Source organism: Elephas maximus, chromosome 13 (assembly GCF_024166365.1).
Source record: "Elephas maximus indicus isolate mEleMax1 chromosome 13, mEleMax1 primary haplotype, whole genome shotgun sequence".
NCBI classification, from domain to species: Eukaryota; Metazoa; Chordata; class Mammalia; order Proboscidea; family Elephantidae; genus Elephas; species Elephas maximus.
The window spans coordinates 75,914,151-75,935,848 of NC_064831.1; the positions used below are offsets into that span (position 1 = coordinate 75,914,151).

At 47.2% G+C, this 21,698-nt stretch overlaps 2 protein-coding genes across 11 annotated transcripts in view; one reads left to right on the top strand and one right to left on the bottom strand.

Moving 5' to 3' along the window:
* Positions 1-330: 330 nt before the first annotated feature.
* On the top strand, positions 331-1,611 carry MESP1 (mesoderm posterior bHLH transcription factor 1). Its single transcript, XM_049906118.1, has 2 exons — positions 331-1,014; positions 1,313-1,611. Exons 1-2 carry the CDS (start codon positions 331-333, stop codon positions 1,385-1,387), a joined length of 759 nt encoding a protein of 252 aa, XP_049762075.1. The 3' UTR covers positions 1,388-1,611.
* A 12,178-nt stretch (positions 1,612-13,789) lies between these two features.
* WDR93 (WD repeat domain 93) overlaps positions 13,790-21,698 on the bottom strand; it is a 60,803-nt gene continuing 52,894 nt past the window's right edge. For 3 of the 10 annotated variants that reach the window (XM_049905745.1, XM_049905744.1, XM_049905743.1), the window contains exon 17: positions 13,793-14,281. In XM_049905745.1, coding sequence (XP_049761702.1) covers positions 14,182-14,281 — 100 coding nt within the window. In that variant the 3' untranslated portion in view covers positions 13,793-14,181. Of the gene's footprint in view, positions 14,282-21,698 lie in introns of all 10 variants that reach the window. The other 7 variants (XM_049905754.1, XM_049905751.1, XR_007519898.1 and 4 more) reach the window with 5 other exon arrangements.

Below are 21,698 nucleotides of genomic sequence, written 5' to 3' on the forward strand. Positions count from 1 at the left end.
GACTTTCAGTTCTCCGACCCGCTTCCTTTAACCTGCTGAGCTGGTCCAACACCTTGGGCACTGCCGGCCACTGGCCACAGGCAGGAGGCCCACTGGCTGGGTCAGGAGCCCAAGTGAGGGCCCAGGTGGCGCGAACCAGACGCAGCCAACGGGCCGGCACCTTCGCGCGCCCCCCCACCCCCTGCGTTGGTTCAAAGGGTCAGGCCCCACCCCCTCTAGGCCCCCAGCCCGCTTTGATGTGCTGATGAGGCCTGGAAGGGGCCACTTCACACCTCCGGCTCAGGATAAAGCGGCCGTCGGTCGCCGGCCCCGAGACGCGCCGCCTCGGCCATGGCCCAGTCTCTGTGCCCGCTGCTCTCCGAGTCCTGGATGCCCTCCGCGGGCTGGGGCCCAGCTCCGCCGCCGCCCTCCGACAGGGACTGCGGCTGCTCCCCCGCGTCGTCCCCGGACTCCTGGGGCAGCGCCCCGGACGGTAGTCCTCTACGGAGCCCCCGGCAGCACGCCGCGCGCTCGGTCCCCCGGGCCGCGACCACAGGGAGGCGCGGCGCCCGCTACAGCCGCCTGGGCAGCGGGCAGCGGCAGAGCGCCAGCGAGCGCGAGAAGCTGCGCATGCGCACGCTCGCCCGCGCCCTGCACGAGCTGCGTCGCTTTCTGCCGCCGTCCGTGGCGCCCGCTGGCCAGAGCCTGACCAAGATCGAGACGCTGCGCCTGGCCATCCGCTACATCGGCCACCTGTCGGCCGTGCTGGGCCTCAGCGAGGAGAGCCTGCAGCGCCGGCGCCGACGGCTCGGCGACGCGGCGCCCCCTGGGGGCTGCCAGTTCTGCCCCGACGGCGGCCCCGCGCAGGCGCAGACGCAGGGCCTGGGTTCGTCTGCCGGCACCGCCGCGTCCTGGGGGTCCCCGCCCGCCCGTCCCGGAGCCCTGGCAGCGCCCGAGCCGCGCGACCCTCCGGTGCTCTGCGCTGAGACGGTGTCTCCCGAAGGGCAGACGATGGAGCCGAGCTCCTCATCTCCGGTCAGTACCTCCTTCCCGGCGCGGAGCTCCCCCCGGCGCCACGGTGGCGCCGCCTATTGCCCGCGTCCCGGGCTCGCAGCCTCGTTGCGGGAACCAGTCACCTGCCACACCCTCACCCGCTGCCTTGCCTGCTCTGTCCTCAGAGCACCGAAGTGCGTCCCGGGCGCCCAAGGCGTGAGAGAAGGGAGGGGCTACTCGGTACAGAATCCTGTTCCTCGCCAAAGGTCCCCTGAGAGTGGGGACAACCATATCTGGCACACAGTGCTCAAGGCCACACTGTCCCCTCTCTCCTCCGCAGCTTTCTCCTGGCGACGTGCTGGCCCTGTTGGAGACCTGGATGCCCCTGTCGCCCCTGGAATGGCCACCAGCCTGAGAAGCCCAAGTGACAACGAACTGGCGCCCTGTCTGTGAGCACTGAAGCCTTTTTGGCCTCAGCACCTTCCTCGAAGCAGCCCTTCTCTAGCCTCCTTTTCCTGAAAGAGGGCACCAGCGATACTGGCATGGGCATTCTTGGGGGTGAGAGCTATCCCCACGAGGACAGCCCTAGCTAAGAGGGACCCGTAGAATAGATGCTTTAAGGCAGGCAGAAGGCCCTGCTTAGTGTATATTTATTTATTTGTGAATAAACTGTTTTTGCTGTGTCATTTGGCAATTCCTTTTTCCTCTACATGGACAAAAAGCCCCCTGCCTTCTCTCCAAAAATGAACCTAGAAAAGTTGAGAGAGTTTCCTGCAGTCCTCAGTCCCCACAACACACAGGCCCAGACCCCTTCCTCCCTGCTTGCAGCCCTGGCTCAGCATCTCCTATTCCACATGGGTCAGTGTGGAAGGAGTAGAGGTTTCGTATAAGAAAGTGGCAGCAACTAGAGTCTGTGCATCTTTTCTTTGAACCGGGTGGGGAGCTGGGTAAAACCAGAGCATCTCTAGAATCCCTGAGCGGTGCAAATGGTTAGTGCACTCAGCTGCTAACCAAAAGGTTGAAGGTTTGAGGCTACGAGAGGCACCTCGGAAGAAAGTCCTAGTGATTTACTTCTGAAAATTCAGCCATTTGAGAACTCTAGGGAGCACGGTTCTACTCTGACATACGAGGGATTACCATGAGTCAGAATCGAGTACTTAGTATACATCAGGTGCTTCACACATACTACGCCCAAATAACCATCGTATAGAAGAATAAACCAAATAAACGTCAGTGCTCAAGCCCAAATATGACTCCAGAGTCTGAACTCTCAGCCCTGGTAGGATATTGCCACATCTGTTCATTCTGGGGAAACCCTGGTGGCGTCGTGGATGAGAGCTATGGCTGCTAACCAAAAGGTCAGCAGTTCAAAACCACTAGGTGCTCCTTGGAAATCCTATGGGGCAGTTCTGCTCTGTCCTATAGGGTTGCTATGAGTTGGAATCGGGTTTGTTTTTTTTGTTCATTCTGGGGGAGCCCTCGTGGCACAATGGTTAAGAGCTTGGCTGCTAACGGAAAGATCGGCAGTTTGAATCCACCAGCTGCTCCTTGGAAACTCTATGGCGTAGTTCTACTCTGTCCTATAGGGTCACTATGAGTCTGAATCGACTTGTCGGCAATGGGTTTGGTTTTGGTATTCATTCTGGGATAGGAGCCCTGGTGGTGCAGTGGTTAAATGCTCAGCTGCCAAATGAAAGGTTGGCAGTTCAAACCCACCGGCTGCTCCGAGGGAGAAAGGTGTGGCAGTCTGCTTCCATAAAGATTCCAAACCGAACTCATTGCCATGGAGTCGATTCCAACTCATAGCGACCCTATAGGACAGAGTAGAACTGCCTCATGGGGTTTCCAAGGAGTGCCTGGTGGATTCGAACTGCTAACTTTTTGGTTAGCAGCTGAACGCTAACCACTGCACAACCAGGGCTCCTCCGTAAAGATTACAGCCTTGGAAACCCTATGGGGCAGTTCTACTCCATCCTATGGGATCGCTACAAGTTAGAATTGACGGCAACAGGATTCATTCTGGGGCATGAGCTAGCTCCAAGGAGTCATGTCACTGTGTCCCAAGTCCTATTCCCCTTGCACTGGCACCTCCTCGCCTGGACTCTGGGATTTTCCCATCTCTCTTCTCTCTGGTTTCCTGCCCATGTTGCTTCGGGACATAAAATAACATCAGTGAGCCAGTCCTGAGTTCCTGTAACAAATATCATGTGACCACAGCCTCCTGGAGGCCCCGGGGGGGTGTGGAATGAGGGGCTCATTGGAGCTTGCCTGGAACTAGACACCCTGCTTGGGCCCAGTAGCATCCAGATCCAGACAGCTGACCTGGAACCGGGCCAAGCTGCCACCCTCCTGACTACATTGGCTAGATTCAGATAAGGGAAGCACTGTGTGGGGAGAGGGGGTCTTGGGACCAGGGGGCTGGTCAAGCTTGGTCGGGGAGGGGGGTGAGACACCCTCTGTGGATGTGCAGTTCTCCCCTCCTCCCCCTTAAGTGACTTTGAAATACAGGCCTTATTGGTTTCTTTGTTTTAAATAAGAGCTTTGTTGAGATATAATTCAATTCACATGCCATAAATTCACCATTTTAATGTGTACAATTCAATGATTTTAGTATATTTACAAGACTGTGCAACCATCACTACCGTTTAATTTTAGAACATTTTGAACACCCCCAAAAGAAACCCTGTACCCATTAGCAATCATTCCCCCTCTCCCTTTCCCCTAGTTCTTGGCAACCCCTAATCTACTTTCTGTCTTTTGAGATTTGCCTGTTTGGACACTTTATATAAATAGAGTCATACAATACATGACCTTTCATGACTGGCTTCTTTTGCCAGCATGATGTTTTCAGGGTTTATCCGTGTTGTAGGATGTATTAGTACTTCATTCCTTTTTGTCTAATAATATTTCACTGTATGGATTTACCATACTTTGTAAATGGATTTTGTTTATCCATTCATCCTTTGATGTTGATAGTTTTTTGTTTTGTTTTTACACTTTATAGCGGTAAAGTATGTGTAAAATAAAATTTGCCATTTTTAAGTGTACAATTCAATGGCACTAATTGCATCCGAGTTACCCTCAAATGTACCAGAGATCATGGAAATGGCATGGGACCAGGCAGCGTTTAGTTGTCATACATAAAGGCACGTGTGAGCCAATGCATCTAACAACAATTGCATTCACAATGTTCTCCAACCTTCATCACTCTTTACTTCCAAAACTTTTTCATTACTTCAAACACAAACCCTGTGGGATGGATCTGTTTTTAAACCACCTCAGAAATGTCTCCAGTGCATGGGCCCAGGCCAGGAGGGCACAGTAATTCAGATAGGGTAGGGACCACCACTCGGAGTTTAGGGTGCATCCCGGCTAGCATTTGGCTGCAGAAAGCAGGATACAAAAGCTGAGCCCCTCCAGGGGGTGGGTCCTCTCCTCACACCTCTTCTGATCGTCTCCCTTTCCTGCACCTCCACCCCCCATCTTGCTCTCCCTCCCAGGACCCTAACTGGGGTAGAGCAGGAAGTCTGCTCTGGGGCCTATCTACTTTAGAAAATCTATTTGCATGGCAAAGGCCTGGCGTTTTAGGATGGGGAATTAAAGTTATTAGCAAGTCTTTTCACAGATAAGTGGGGCTCATTGGCCAGCCCCCTTCCCTGCAGTGGGCCTCCCCTCCCGCTCCCAGCCTGGGAGCAGCCCACTGTTTATTAGCGCCTGGGTGTGAATTTTCATTAACACATCCCTGCTAATAGCAGCCGAGACAGGGATTGGAGATAGGAAGGGATCCTCTCCTACATCTCCCGTGCCCCATCCCTTCCTGGGCCAGCCCCATCCCACACCTGGAAGAAATTCTGTGTGCCCGTTCACAGCAACAACAATAACCAGCCTCAGGCAGGACATGCCACCTGCCAGGCGTAGGGGAGCCCTTGGCATGTGCTCTCTTCTCTCAATTCTCAGGCAGTCTATGAGGGCCATTTTGATGATGGGAACTTCAAGTAAGGAAAAGGCTGCATCACGTGCCCTTAGAGATAAGTGGTCAAGTGGGAGTCAAACGCAGCTTTGTGTGCTCAACTACATGCCTTTGCTACAGCTGAACACCAGTGGGTCTCAAGAACAGAGGATGCCCGGTGGCACCCCCCCCCCCCAGACCTGGTGCCCTCGCAGGACACCCTGGTCTGGAGTGGTCTGGGCCTACCTGCTGGAAGGTAGGAGTGAATGGGAGTGATGGCACCAAGGGAGCCCCGCCAGGGCTACCTGCGATTCTGCCCCACTCTCTGGTCACCACTGGACAACAGTCCTGCCCTGCTTTCCCGGGGAGCTACTTTCCCTATGTGATCTGGACAGAACTCCAGTGGAGGCAAAATAAACATTGATAGAACCGCAACCATGTGCCAGGCTCTGTGCTTAGGAATTAACGGTCACCATCTAATTTCAAGTCATTTTAGCCTCAGAGCCACCGATGAGGTGGCAAGGTGTGTGCTTGTACTATCTTACATGAAATTATCACAAAGCTAGTATGTGGCTATTGGGGTAAAGAATAACTGTTGGTGGGGTGGTTGACAAATCAGGTCTTTGGAATCAACCTGGCAGGCAAGTATGTGCATGTGTGTGGTGGGGGGGAGGGGTGTAAAATAAAGTCCCTAATGCACCTTCCATCACCAGTCTGTCACACTGTTGTACCATGGTGGCTTATGTGTTGGTGTGATGCTCGAAGCTATACCACCAGTATTTCAAATACCAGCAGGATCAGCCATGGTGGACAGGTTTCAGTGGAACTTCCAGACTAAGACAGACTAGGAAGAAAGTCCACACATGTTTCTCCACGCTGAGAAAGCTGTACTGGCTAATGCTAACAAAGGGATGGGCCATCGGCTTAAGGAAGAGCAGCTAAACTGATTGTTCTACATTCAAGAAATTTATTCAAGGACATGCCAAGGTCACAATATGAACCCAGTGGCAGACAAAGAGTGGTGGTGGTCATATGAGTTGTCCTTATTGGCTGATAACTATCCTCAGAGCAGGCTGGAGAGCTTGGCCAGGCTTGGGGTGGGGTAGGTGGTGCACCTGGAGGATAGCCAAGAATCTGGCCTCAGTTCAGATCTAACCATTCTCAGACCACATCCCACTGGCCATGCGTTACTAACAAACGGGTCCATTGGAGGGGCACATGGGTGCCCCGAGGATTTCGTAACATGGAGAATTCAGGTCATGCAGGGAAGCTAGCTCTGTCTAATCACAAAGCCCCCACTGTCTCAGGGCGAGCTGGAGATTACTTTGTGCCCAACCTGCCTCTGCCTCAGGTGCTGCCTCTGCACTTACACATCCCTGAGAATGATGCCTCCTTAAATTCTGCACCCTGAGTGCCTCGCTTGTCTCACCCTAGTCATAGCCCTGCCAATGCTCCCCTGACAAGATGTAGGGTTCTTGATGTTTCCAAGGGGCTGTATCTCCCAGCAGGCAAGGATCCCATGTGGGGCCACTGCAGTGGTCTGCTCAGCCCCTAGTAGTATGCCAGCCTCAAGGGTGGCTAGAGCCCTGGCAGCCGGCCTCGTAGCTGGGGATCTCCAGCCTACTGCTGCCTGGACCTCTTCTGCATGTCTTCCGGCACTCAGTCAGGCTCTGGTTCCTTCTCCCTAAGAAAAATTCCTAAAGAGTTAAAGCCCTCATTTAAGCAACTTATTTCAAAGGTAGCAAATAGAATAATATAACTGCCCAAACTAGCAGGATATAATCCCGCAATCGTACATAACAGCTAACAATACTAAGATACCAAAAATGATAAAGAAAAAGGCAAACAGTTCAAATCTTACTTCAGGGTGCACAGGCAGTTTCAGGTCAGGTCCGGAGATTTCAGAGGAGCAGTTTACCCAGCTGTCATCTGCTTCTTTTTGGTGATGTTTGAATTTTAATTTCAATCTTTCATGAGGCTCAACAGTTCATTCAGGAGCCCAGACTTTCTTCAGCTGGGTAAACGAATCCAAGCCTTAACTCCCTGTAGTTTAGCAGCATAAGGATTAGTGGGAAGGACCAGGTAAGGGCCCTCCCGTTGAGGTTTGAGAGCATCTTTAATTGGTATCTTTTCCAGTAAACAATCTCCAGGTTGAATATTAGGTAATTTAGACATTTCTTGTTTTTGATTACCAAAAGCTTAGAATATTGAATTGAAGATTTACAATATTGAAACAAATAAGACTGAATCAAATTTGAATCAGGGCAAGTTGCCCAGTAGGCAAGGGCCATGGGCTGTCCAATAGCAATCTCATGAGGAGTCAATTTGTGTAGTCCAAATGGAGTAGTTCTTAAATTTAAAAGGACTAGAGGCAGCATCTTAGCCCAAAGTAATTGTAAAGATTTGGAAAGTTTGGCTAGTTGAGTTTCCATTACACCATTGTTCTTTCAACTACACCAGGGGATCAAGGATAAGGATGATGAAGTCTGAAAAACGGGGAAGACTTTACTTATATCCTTAATTATAAAAAAAAAAAAAAAATTTTAATAATTAATTATAGTGAGGGTAATATTCTCAAGCAGTTTCTTAGCCACAAAAACAGCAGTGGCTTGATGACCAGGAAAAGCTTCTACCCAGTGAGAAAATCTACAAGTTGTTACTAATACAAACTTGTAACCACTTGAGAAGGTGAGTTGGATAAAATCACTTTGTCATTCAGGTATTGGTCCTGACAGCAAGGGAAATCTCCCAGGTGGAGCTTTATAAGATTTACCGAAATTAAATTGTGAGCAAATCGAACATTGGGAAGCCCCTGCTCAGTGGCTTCATAAAAATATCCCCATCAATATTTCTTTAAAATTTCTATCATCTTATTTCTTCCCAGATGGATGTTCGTATGCAACCAGTAGGTCTGTTTTCATTCTCTAATTTTATCTGTAAGGATAGTTGTTGATGTTTAAAAAGTGATTCTGACATTTCTTCCGGGTCAAATTTTGGTGGGCAGGACGCTATATGTCATGGATTGACCATGCCCTCCAAAAATGTGTGTCAACTTGGGTGGGCCATGGTTTCCAGTATTGTGTGTTGTCCACCACTTTGTCATCTGATGTGATTTGCCTATGTGTTGTAAATTCCACCTCTATGATGTTAATAAGGCAGGATTAGAGACAGTTATGTTATTGAGGCAGGACTCCCTCTACAAGATTAGATTGTGTTTTAAGTAAATCTCTTTTGAGATACAAAAGAAAGAACCGAGCAAAGAGACAGGGGGGCCTCCTACCACCAAGAAGCAAGAGCCAGGGGAAGATTGTGTCCTTTGAACCCGGGGTTCCTGTGCTGAGAAGCTCCTAGAAAAGGGGAAGATTGATGACAAGGACCTTCCCCCAAAGCCAACAGAGAGAAAAAGCCTTCCCCTAGAGCTGGTACCGTGAATTTGGACTTCTAGTCTCCTAGACTGTGAGGGAATAAATTTTCCTTTGCTAGAGCCATCCATTTGTGGTATTTCTGTTATAACAGCACTAGATAACTAAGATACTGTATTTATAGGTGTACTAACCATTCTACTATTATTATCTATTCTTTTTGTCATGATCACGAGTGGAATTACTGTGGTCATGAAGGAGGGTGGCATCTTTAAAGGGTAACTGCAAAGCAGTTGTTTAGCTGCTTTTTCAGCTAAGTTGTTTCCTTTAATTTCCTGTTTGTGGAACCCCTTTGGGTTGATGGGCCAGGATTTTAATTACAGCAAACTCAGAGGGTAGAAAAAGGGCTTCCAGGAGGTCTGCTGCTAAAGGGATATTTTTAACTTGGGTCCTATAAGAAGTTAGGAACACTTTTGTTTCCATAACATACCAAAATCATGAGTAATTAAAAAAAAAAAAAAAAAACCCTTGAATCTGTGTATTTACCTACTGTCCAGAAGCCAGTTTTTAAGCTCTCATAAGTGCAATCACTTCAGCTTGCTGAGCTGAAGTGATGTCAGAAAGTGTGCCACTTTCAAGGATGTCAGTGGAAGTGGCCAGAGCATGTCCTCCCTGGTAATGACAGCTGGTAGGTTTAACCTTTAAATATGATGCATCAACAAATAGGATGAAATCAGGACTTGATAACGAGGTTTCTTGTAAATCTCGTCTAGGAGACAAAAGCTGTTTAGTAAGATTTAAGCAATCATAGGGTGGATGGTTATCATTATTAGGTAAAGGTAACCACAGAGCTGGATTCAGAGAGGTTACAGTATGTAACTGAATATTACAAGCTGCCAAAAAGAGAACTTCATAAGCCAGCCTGTTGGTTGAAAGATGTTGCATTGATGTTGAATTTAGAATGGCTGACACCATCTGAGGAACATAAATGCTAATAAAAATTACTCAAAACTATATCTGCTGTGGTCTTAATTAGTCTAGCAGTTGTAGCAACTGCTGTAGGGCAAGAGTGGTAGCCCCCTGCTACAGGGTTCAGCGGGATACTGTAATAACCAATGAGTTTCTGTTGTCCTCCGCGTGTATTCAAATAAGGACTTCTAGAGTATTTTTAAAAGTTTTGTGGACAAAAAGTCAAAAGTCTGAATTATAATTCAGGAACCCTAAACAAACAACAAAAATTAAACCCATTGCCACTGAGTCAATTCTGACTCATAGTGACCGTATAGGACGCCGTAGAACTGCCGCATAGGGTTTCCAAGAACTGCCAACCTTTTGGTTAGTAGCTGAGCTCTTAACCACCACATCACTAGGGCCCCACCCTAGAGAGTAGGAGTGTTAATTAATGCTTCTTTTATTTGAGTGATGGACTTTTGGACATCTTTGGATAGTTGAAAGGGGGTCAGGCTTTGAACTCTTAAGATAATAGTAAAGAGGTTGAGCCAGCAAAGAAAAATTTTATATCCAAGTTCTGCAGTATCTGCAGAATTCTAAAAATCTTTTTTTTTTTTTTTTGTCTCAGACACGATATACCAAGATAGTCTCTTTTTCATTTTGGTGTTTACAGTGACTCCCTTTGCTGAGATTATATGTCTCAAGTACTTAACAGACAATTGGGCTAACTAATTTTTCTTTGGAGGCCTTGTGACCTTTGTCCAAATGTTGTAACAACAGGACACTATTGGTAAGACATGCCTGTTGAGAGTTAGAACAGCCCAGTAAATTATTAACTTATTGCAACAATGTCGACCCTTTGTATGTTCAGAGATTGAATTAGGAAAAAAAAGGGACAAGCTTTTCATTTTGTTGCTCAAGCGTTATAAAGGCTGTCTGGGAAAATGGGTTTGGTCCATTCCTTTAAATCCCAGGCCTCGGTGTTATATGTGTGTCTTTCACCATGCATCAGCCCTAAAGTCCTTTGCATTCTGACTCCGGGAGCAGACTCCAAGGGGGCTGAGCATCTGCAATTACTGCTGGGGGACCAGAAACACTGCAGGGCTCCTGGGAAGCCAGGATCCAGCCCCAGGAAGTCGGGAGGGGAAGTTGTTCTTTGCCCACGTTATGTTTATGTACAGGGAGTGGGTGAGTGGATTTTGCAGTGTCCACATTTGCTGCGCCAGTCACATGGACGCCAAGCTCAGGCACAGCCAGCCTGTAAACAGTTTCATCGGGCCATGTGGCTGCCACAGCCAGCACTAGGAGGAGGACGTGCTGTTGCCCACAGACATCACTGCCACTAGGGCTTAAGCCATCCAGGGCTGAGGTGGGGGGTGGGGGTGGGGAGAAGTGGCCAGCACATAGCCTTCTTACTGTTTCCTTCCCTCTGCCTTCGGAAAGCCACCGCTATGGCAGCAGTTTCTACCCAGAGCACATACAAGCTGCTGAGGCATGATCTCCCTGGGGTACTCTCTCTTGATTTAATCAGCAGGCTGGTTAGGAGGCGGGACAAAGGGCGCACACATTTGTTTCATGTGCTTAACATATTTATTAAATTATATAAGTCTTCCAGGCCATGTTTATAAGTTTCAGCTAAAAATTTTAATTCCTGGTTTGACTTGTGGGGATTTTTGCATGGATTGGAAAACTTCTTTGCAATGGCACGAAGTTCCACTTTAGACCATGGGGCAAATGTAACATGAGGAGGTTCCTAGGCCTCCTCTGGATATTTAGTTTCAAGAGGTATTTCAGAAACAGATTTTTCTTCTTCTGAAGGTTCTTTAGGGTAGTGTGAGAGTCCAGATAAGGTGTTTTTTGGGGGGTAGGATGGTAAATGTGTGTAAAGAGAAGTGGCTGCCAGAGGAGAGAAGGGAAGGGAAGGAAGCTGGGTGTCTGAGGCTAGGGTGGATTATATATGCTGGGTACTCCACCATTTTGGGAAAGAGAGGGTATAGTGGCTGTTGCCAGGTAGGTACCTGGCAAGGTTACAGAGCTTCAACACTGTAACTTTTAATTTGTTTAGCTTGTTTCAAAACGGTCTCCTGTAAGGAGGCAAACAATATTTTGATTTCTTTTGGAAGCTTTCAAGCACTAATTAAAAAAAAAAAAAAAATGCCTCCTATTAGTTTTCTTTGATACAGGATCCCTTAGCTTCTAATTTACTGTGCAGATTAATTTAGTTAAATTAATGACCCCATGATGGCCACTGATCTTTTAAATTTCTCGCAGCAAGTACATGCCATTGGCCTGAATACAGGACTGAACCAGGACCAGAAGGAGCTGCCGGAGTCCCATTGGGGGTCCTGCCCCAATCTTGTATGTGGCATTCCCAATCTTACTGAAAAATTTGCAAGCATTAAAGGCCTAAATGTGCGCAAAAACTTTCTGGTGCACCAGAAAAAAAAGAAGAAAAGAGAGTTCAATAATGAGCCCAGTGAGATACTCATGAGATGAGCAGAAAATGAAGGAAGGTATAGAGAAAAGGTAGACAATCTCTCAAAGAGCCATCTTCACAATAAGCAGAGGCTTCGATCTGAGAGGCTTACCTCCTGCAGGCCCTGAGAATTCAAGGAGATGGTTCTGGGCACAAAGGGCCCTTGCTGGTGCCAGGGTAAGCCAGTTCCATGACTTCTTAGGAACACTGGAGATAAATTTCCTTCAGAATCCTGCTGACTAAGCCCTTTAATGTCATATAGTAACTGTCCATACTCTGATTAATGTAAAATTGAGAGATTTATTGACAGTAAAGAGACAGCTCAAGCTGGAGATAGACTGAACGCTATGCAGTAGAATCCAGTAATCCAATATGGTGTCTTGGCAGTGACATTTTATAAGGGGGAAACAAAGGACATGAAGTACAGTAGTTGATTCATATGTGCAAACTCAGATCACTGAAAAAAATCACTTGATTGGTAATTACAGGCTTAGATCATGGAAAGACATTACTCAATTGGTAGTAGATCATTTTAAGGTGAGGCTTCTTATGGCAGGAACTTGTAAGGCAGGACTTCCTGCGTGGGAACTCACTAAGGCAGAGGGCTTCTTCTAGTGGAAGCTCCTTGATTAACTTAAAAAGATATATATGTCTTCCTTAGCTTAGTTACAATGTGGTAATTATAAGGGTATGTGATGAGAGGGGAAGGCTGCAGGGTAATTATGTCATCATTACCAGACATTTCTTAATTTCATGATTATGTCTGCACAGAAAGTGGCTGTTGCTAGGGTAGAAACAGAATTAGCTACAGAGGAGTTGCATTCAAACCTCAAGTCGGCCACTTCAGATCTTCTCAGGTACCTCAAATTTTAAAATTCCTTTACACAGGATGTTGGCTGGAACCACTAAGAAAGGTAAGCTTGCTCTGGTTGCTTCTGGTATCATTTTGCCATCCAAGTAGAGGGCTGACCTGAAAGGGACTCACAGCTGAAAGATGGAGGGGGGTTCCTGATGCTATTTCAACAACTGCATCTGGTACACCAAAAACATTACTCCAGGATGGTTAAGTTATATGAGCCAACAAATTCCCCTTTTACTAGAGTTGGGCTTCTGACACTTGATGCTGAAAAAGTCCATGTGGACTTGTTATAGGCTGTTGTAAGCTGTGTAACCCCCATCTGTAAAATGGGAATAATATCTACATTTCACAAGGTTACTTATGGCTTAAAAGTAAAACACACAACCCCCCGTAGATATCTCATAAATGTTCGTTCTCCACCACCTTCAGGTGACATGTAAAGCCAAGACTATCTAAGTTTTCCTCCCTCATCTCAAAAGACAGCTGCCACACTGCCTGCTATGTAGAGTGTGGTCTGGCCCAAAGAAAGAAATTCTTGTAAAAGTTTTTTCTGGTGCTGTGTCCTTACTCCCATGGTGGGGAAGAGAGAAAGCAGAGTGTCTCGGGCGGGGACCCATTCCTTCAGGGGACATTTAGCCAGTCAGTGCCAGTTCCATGAGGGAGGTGATGTGCCAAGGAGGAGCATGGTATGTGGCCCAGGAGCGAGGTGGGTTGGGCCATGAAAGAAGCAGTCACAAACCCTGTCTGCAGTCAGCCTTCTGGGCTGGTTTTGCCTAGGGCAAGGCTGGGACATAGTTAGCCACCTGCAGTTCTCAAAGGGATCACATGGTGTCCTCGGCGAGGAAGATGTATCTCTTGAGCTGCTGCAGAGCCCTCCATTCATTTCTCTCAGGAAGGGCAGTTTCTAGAGAAGAGAAAGGTGCCCTCCTGCCTTCTCACGTGTCCCTAGCGCCCAGCCTCCTCTAGGGTTCCCGGGCCAGCAGAGGTGGGGGTGGGGGTGGGGGTGGGGGTGGGGGGACAGAGCAGCACAGTTCCTGCCTTTCTGGTCTTTGCCTCTCAAACTTGTGTGGCCACAGGCAGTCAGTCACTTACCCCCTCAGAGCCTCCAACTCTTCAAAACAATTCTGAAAAAGTTATGAACCAGCAGGGTTATGAAGTGGGTGGAGAGAAAAAAGGGACACAGATTAGCCGGGGCATGTTGGCCGTCTTGCTCGTTTGACAAAAGTGACTCTCCTGGGCCTATGATGTGAGCAGCCCTCAGAAAGCCTGGGACTCTGGTTGGAATCATTGGCTGGGCCCTGCTGGAGTCTGGATTGGGTGGGAACAATAAGTTACAAACCACAGAAACTTTGGCTTCTGGAAACAATACCATTGTTTATTTGGGTAACACATGCTCCCCCGTGAGGGCTCTGACAAGAGGCTTAGTGGTTGAAGGCCCCCAAGAGAGTACCTTTTCTCTCTGCTGGCTTTGCAAAGGTCCCAGACCACAATCCAGGGAGTGTAGTTCCTTGTCACTGTGGTTTGTTACCACATGCCTTTGACTCAGTGTGTCCTAGGAAACAGTTGCCTGGTGGCAGAAGCCTTCACAGACGGCCCCGGCATGGTGGCCATGTCACTTCTGAAAGCCTTCTCTTTGGAGAAACAAGGAGTACCTCCGAAGCCGGGTCCAGTGCTCTTGATCTCTCATCGTGTTCTTCATCACCTTCTCAAACCTGGGGGCCACACAACAGGACATAAGAGGAATCCGCTTTGTGCTGCAGTGCCCAGCCCCCAGGTTCCCAGAGAAGACCTTGACCAATCTTGTGCTAATTCAAGAAACTCCAAGATGACATATTTACTTCATCTCTGTGTTCTTGGGACCCAGTCTGGTACGTAGCAGGCACTGTATTGAGGGAATGATAGGTCCAACTTGCTAGAACATGAGGCTGCAGAAGGGATGGTTAATTTAGGGACTAGAAGTCCAGTTTAACCTTGGCATGGGCCAAGGTTAAATATATAAGAATGCTGACAATTCCATTTAACAAACATTTCTTCAGCATCAACAAGAGACAGGCACTGGTGCAAGTGTTGGGAAGACCACAGGGAACAAGACAGCCCCTCCCCTCAGTTTAGTAAGGGCAACAGAGTAGAGAAACATTTTCAAAAGGTGCACTTAAATACTCAGCAAGGAGGGAGGGATCAACCTTAACTGGGGAGTCCTCACAGAAGATGAGACAATTTGAGTCTTTTAAAAAATAAGAGTTTTGGCGGGTTCAAAATGGATCAAAGACCTAAATATAAAACCTAAAACAATAAAGATCATGGAAGAAAAAATAGGGGCAACTTTAAGAGCCCTAATACAAGGCATAAACAGTATACAAAACATTATTAAGAATGCAGAAGAAAAACTAGATAACTGAGAGCTCCTAAAAATCAAACACCTATGCTCATCCAAAGACTTCACCAAAAGAGTAAAAACACTACCTATAGACTGGGAAAAAGTTTTTAGCTGTAACATTTCCAATCAGCGCCTGATCTCTAAAGTTTACATGATACTGCGAAAACTCAACTACAAAAAGACAAATAACCCAATTAAAAAATGGGCAAAAGATATCAATAGACACTTCACTAAAGAAGACATTCATGTAGCTAACAGATACATGAGGAAATGTTCACGATCGTTAGCCATTAGAGAAATACAGACCAAAACTACAATGAGATTTCATCTCAATCCAACAAGGCTGGCATTAATCCAAAAAACACAAAATAATAAATGTTGGGGAGGCTGTGGAGAGATTGGAACACTTATACGCTGCTGGTGGGAATGTCAAATGGTACAACCACTTTGGAAATCGATTTGGCACTTCCTTAAAAAGCTAGAAATAGAACTACCATACGATCCAGCAATCCCACTCCTCAGGATATATCCTAGGGAAATAAGAGCCTTTACACAAATAGATACATGCACACCCATGTTTATTGCAGCACTGTTTACAATAGCAAAAAGATGGAAGCAACCAAGGTGCCCATCAACGGATGAATGGATAAATTATGGTATATTCACACAATGGAATACTATGTATTGATAAAAACAGTGCGGAATCTGTGAAACATTTCATAACATGGAGGAACCTGGAAGGCATTATGCTCAGTGAAATTAAACCCAGTGCCGTCGAGTCAGTTGCAAAAGGACAAATATTGTATAAGACCACTATTATAAGAACTTGAGAAATAGTTTAAACTGAGAAGGAAACATTCTGGTTATGAGAGGGGGTAGGGAGGGAGGGTGGGAGAGGGGTATTCACTAATTAGATAGCAGATAAGAACTACTTTAGGTGAAGGGAAAGACAACACACAATACAGAGGAGGTCAGCACAACTGGACCAAACCAAAAGCAAGAAGTTTCCTGAACAAACTGAATGCTTCGAAGGCCTGTGTAGCAGGGGCAGGGGTTTGGGGACGATGGTTTCAGGGGACATCTAAGTCAACTGGCATAATAAAATCTATTAAGAAAACATTCTGCAACCCACTCTGAAGAGTGGCGTCTGAGGTCTTAAACGCTAGCAAGCAGCTATCTAAGGTGCATCAATTGGTCTCAACCCACCTGGATCAAAGGAGAATGAAGAACACCAAGGACACAAGGTAATTACGAACCCAAGAGACAGAAAGGGCCACATGAACCAGAGACTACACCATCCTGAGACCAGAAGAACTAGATGGTGCCCAGCTACACCCGATGACTGCCCTGACAGGGAACACAACAGAGAACCCCTGAGGGAGCCAGAGAGCAGTGGGATGCAGACACCAAGTTCTCATAAAAAGACCAGACTTAATGGTCTGACTGAGACTAGAAGGACCCCGGTGGTCACGGCCCCCAGACCCTCTGTTGCTGGCCCAGGACAGGAACCATTCCCAAAGCCAACTCTTCAGACATGGATTGGATTGGACAATGGGTTGGAGAGGGATGCTGGTGAGGAGTGAGCTTCTTGGATCAGGTGGACACTTGAGACTATGTTGGCATCTCCTGCCTGGAGGGGAGATGAGAGGGTAGAGGGGGTTAGAAGCTGGCGAAATGGACACAAAAAGAGAATGGAGGGAGAGAGTGGGCTGTCTCATTAGGAAGAGAGTAATTGGGAGTATGTAGCAAGGTGTATATGGGTTTTTGTGTGAGAGACTGACTTGATTTGTAAACTTTCACCTAAAGCACAATAAAAATTATAAAAAAAAATAAGAGTTTTGGCTCTTTTAGAATAACAAATAAATGCATGTTCGGTATAGAAAAATCAGAGAAGCCCAGATTCACCCCTTATGCAGCATCTGGAGATGGCCCCTGTTAGCAGGTGGAGAGGGTTTCTGTTTGGAAGAGGCGGTGGGATGTGGTGGGAATGGAGTACAGGACACCACCCGGCTTTCTGCTTCGGGACCTTAGTGAGTGGGAGGACTTAAAAAGCTTAGGACAAAATGACCAGGAGCACTTTTGGAGGGAGAGAGAATGATTGTGGCTTTGGGTTTGCTTTGAGGCTCTGCACGTGAGACAACCGTGTGGAGACGTGTCTGGAGCTTAATGCATTAAAATATGTTTAACTGAAAGAAGTAACTCTGCATTGCTTTTTAAAAATCAAATAATACCAGTGGGGAGATCATGAAAAGATTTTCTTAATTTCTCTTCCCAAAACAACTATAAAGCTTCTTGTAAATCCTTTAACATTTTTTTTTTTTTTTACAAATACACAAGCATAAACATGCATACAACTTTTTTTTTCTATAACTTAAATGGAAGCATGCAACATGCCATTGTACACCCTGCTTATATATGCTAGGAATATATACACCAGGAATCACTTCTGGGAAGCACTTACAGACCTGCCTCATCCTTCCCCCTACTGACGACTCTTAGGTTGCCCATCTTTCGCTAGGATGAGCAGGGCTGCCGTGGTGAACGTCTTCGTACACAGACATCTTTGCATGTGTGTGAGTGAGAGGCTGAGTTCTGTGCAAATTACAAGCTCAGACTTTGGACTCAAACTGCTGGTGTTCAAACCAAGCTCCTTCACTGGTGAGGTTATGAGTTGGAATGGACTTGACAGCACCCAACAACAACAACTTTTACTTAGTATGCCAGGCAATGCCCTTTGAGAGAGACGCTCCCTCCGGACCAAGGCCCACCCCCTCTTCCAATGCCGTTTGAGAGATGCAACTCAGACCTCGGTTTTATAAATGAGGACAGAGGTTTGGGGAGGTTAAAACTTGGCCTCTGTCACAGAGCTAGAGGGAGCCAGAGTCAGGACCCTAGTGACCCCTCCTCCCCATCTCCCCAGCCTTACTCCAGGCTTTTCACCTCATGAAGCGAAGTCTAAGGGAAAAGACGGAAAACTCCAGCTACATAAATACTTCAAGCTTCTGTCTGACTAAACAAGCAACCAAAATAACTCCAACCCAAAGGCAAACTACGGAAAATGACTTCCAACATATCGACAAAGAATTCTTAAAATCAAAAGAAAACGAACACACCACAGGAAAATGAACCAGGGCAATTCACAGAAGAGATGGAAACTTACGATACACGTAACGCAAAGATGTGTAAACTCCTTAATTTCCAAATTAAAATAATCACGAGCTATCAATTTTTGTCCGTCATTTCCTATTCAGTACAGGGAAGGGGTGAGGACACGGCCATCCTCACATGGAGTGATCCAGGGCAATGTGCTATCCAGTGGGTAAAACCACCACAGTTAAAATGTACCTATCCCGTGACCCTGAAATCCCACCTCTAAGAATTTACTACAAGAATATTAGGAAAAACTCTCAAAAGTAACTGGGTAAGGATGCTTGGTGGGAAAGGTGGGGTCAGATGGACCCACAGTCTGCAGTGGGTTGAGGAGCAAACAGCAGCGGAGGACAGAGGAGTGGTGTGTTGACTGCGATTCCCTGGAGCCTGACTCAGAGTGGAGGAGAAATCAGTCGCTGCAGAGCTGAGGGGGTTGTATCCTAACATGGGAACATGGAGACACTACTCCATGATTAGGACAAGCCAGTGGAGGGGAGGACGTTGCCCACCAGATGGAAGAGGAGAGACTGATGAAGCAAGGGCTTAGTGTCCTAGAGGAGAGGGTAGCCTGGGACCAGGAATCCAGAAGGGAGTATCAGTGAGCAGGGTGCCTCTTTCTCTGAATCAGGAGGCAGGCAGGACTGGAGGACTGGGGTGGGGTGACGAGGTGAGGGGCCGCTGAAGGACTGAAGTTCTCTGGGGAGCAGGAGGTGAGGTTATCCACTGAAAGCCAGGCAAAGGTGGTGGGAGGTGTGAGTGGTATTGGTCTGGGGGTGCTGTGGTGTTGGTCTGGGGGTGCTGTGGTGTAGAGAGAGCATATGACAGCTTGGCAAGGTGCTATGTGGTGTGACCTATGTGGTGTGTGCTCAGCAGCCACGGAAGGAGTAGAGTGGATATCTGGTTCATCTGAGACTGGCACTAACCGGTAGGTGGGTTTTACAGGAATCATCTGGGAAAAGCCATCCCTGAAGCCTGACATACCTCCCTCCACTAGCAGCAAATGAAGATTTTTTTCCTTCCCATGGTAGCGTAACAAACTACACCCTTTGTCTATTGCTTTTAAGTCAAGTACTGACAAAGCGTGTGTGTGCATCTTCCAAGAAGAAAGGCTGTCTATCCACAAGGCAGGAGTGAAGATGGAACTTTGGCAAATCCCTTACGCAAAGCCTTTAACTGTTCCCACATTTGGGGTCTATGAGTCTATAAATGATTTTTGGAGAGATTCCCTTTGTTTCTCAAGAAAGGCAATAGGATTTGCTGACACCACTGGCCCACAAATTCTGCCTCAGCGATAGTTGGTGGGAGCAGGGGGTCAGGATACCATCCCTTGCCCTCGTCCAGGCATGCTAGAAGCTGGTCACCTGGTGTCCACACAGGGCCTGCCCACCCCTCACTGTAGGTCTGGGACTATTGGGTCATATCAGAAACCCACCTTCCAGGTGAAAGCTGGGTGGGTAGAACCTGGATCCTGCTTGATCTTGTATTTGACAGGGAATAAAGTGAGAGAGGCCCTTTGTTTTTTGTCTGTTTACTGGTGTCCTGAAATTTTGTCCCCTTGTGATCAAAAGGGGAAACCCTGGTGGTGTAGTGGTTAAGTGCTACGGCTGCAAACCAAAGGGTTGGCAGTTCGAATCTGCCAGGCGCTCCTTGGAAACTCTATGGGGCAGTTCTACTCTGTCCTATAGGGTCGCTATGAGTTGGAATCGACTCAGCGGTCCTGGGTTTGGGTTTTCTTTTTTTTTTTTTGGTGATCAAAAGGAGCCCTGGTGGCGCAGTGGTTAAGAGCTAAGGCTGCTAACCAAAAGGTTGGCAGTTTGAATACAAAAGCCACTCCTAGGGAACACTATGGGGCAGTTTTACTCTGTCCTATAGGGTCACTATGAGTCAGAATTGACTTGACGGCAATGAGTTTGGGCGCTGTGATCAAAAGAAGGATGACCCAGCCAGAGATGGCGGACACTGAAGCAGACAGGGAGTGGAGCCAGATGGAAATGGCGCCCCCTGGAGGTCTGGGTTGACACTGGATGCTGACTTGCCACATCTCAAGCCCTAAAGACGGCTCTGTTTCACCCTGACTGCCAACAGAATTCCCAGTGCGGGTTTTGCAAAAACAATTGGGACTGACTATTGCAACTCTGCAACTTTGTGTCTATTGCCACATGATTCCATTGCCTTAAAGTTTCACCCAGTTTTAGGGCCAATGGAAACTCTTTCAGACTCAAGGAGTAAGGAGATAAAAAAGGGATTAAAATCCTTGGGCCACAGCTGGAGATTTGTGATAAAACAAGCACAGTAAAATGTTAATGATAACCTTGGTTGTGGCTGTTTACTGGAAATTTTTTCTAAGCTGCTGTATGTTTGAAATTTCTCATTAGGAAATGTCGGGGCGGGGGGAATGCTCTTTGGAAAAGACCCAGAAATCAGACCTCAGAGCAAGTAGCACAGGAAAGGGTTTCTTCAAATCATAAGTGTTTCCCAATTTCTCTCTGGGACTTGATTTAGAAAATAAGTTGCCACGAGAGAGGTAATTCGAATACTATGACCAGATCCTAGTAAATGTTCCCTCCAATCAGATCCCTAAGGGTGCCTGGGAACCCAGTTCCTGCGGTGGATGGTTAGTCCACAAAGTTCACCCTGCCCTGGCCACCAATGCCCCATTTGGTCAGCCTCACTGGCTCCCTCCCTGCAGACGGATCCTCAGGAGGCATTCCTCTCCGCCCCACCCAGCTGTGTGGGACCCTCCTGGGGAGGGAGTGGGATGTGGAACCTTGGAGCTAAGCTTTGTTGACAGGGAGGAGAGACAGCAGGGAAGGAAGAGGTGGGCCTCTGGTATTCTGGAGACTGGGGGAAGTCAGGGCTGAAACAACTCTTCTTCTTATCAGAACAGGTCCAACCACAGGGGAGTGGTGAGGGCATTACAGACATCCTTCCTGTGGAATATTCCACAGGCATTAAAACAATGTTTACAAAGATGTTTTTCTTAACAAAGTGAAAAAATCATTAAGTTATATTCTTGAGTGACATAAAGCCAGATAAAAAAGTGAATATGAAATATAGCCTCATCTTAGTAAAAATGCCTGGGAAAGAGCCTGGAAGGAAGTTCATGAGCATATTAATGGCAGTGTTCGTGATTTTGGGTAGTGGTATTATGAGTTATTTAAATTTTCTTCTTCATATTTTTCTGTTTTCCAAATTTCTACAAGCGCATATATAACTTATATCAGAAATGACATCATTTTTTAAAAGAGAAATTACTGTTCTGGTAATAGTTCTACATTTGAAGCAACTTTCAAGGGCTAAGCAAGGTTCAGTAGGTGTCTGAGGGCCAACAGCCACTTGCACCTTGGCTGTGGGCGACAAACGTCCATAAGGGACTGACGGACAGCCAGCCGGAGGTGAGCTGCCGAGAGCTGGAGCTGCTGGCCCTTGCCCCATTCTGACAGGTGGTTAACCGACTTTAAACTTTGAGTAAGTTGAAGCTCACTCTTTCTTAGCCAGTAAAAAGAGGGGATTGGACAAGAAATGACAAAAATGGAAACGAGGTCATTAAACAAGGAGTCTTCTGAGCCTCATCAAGCGAGAACACCAGAAAGCTCCATGCC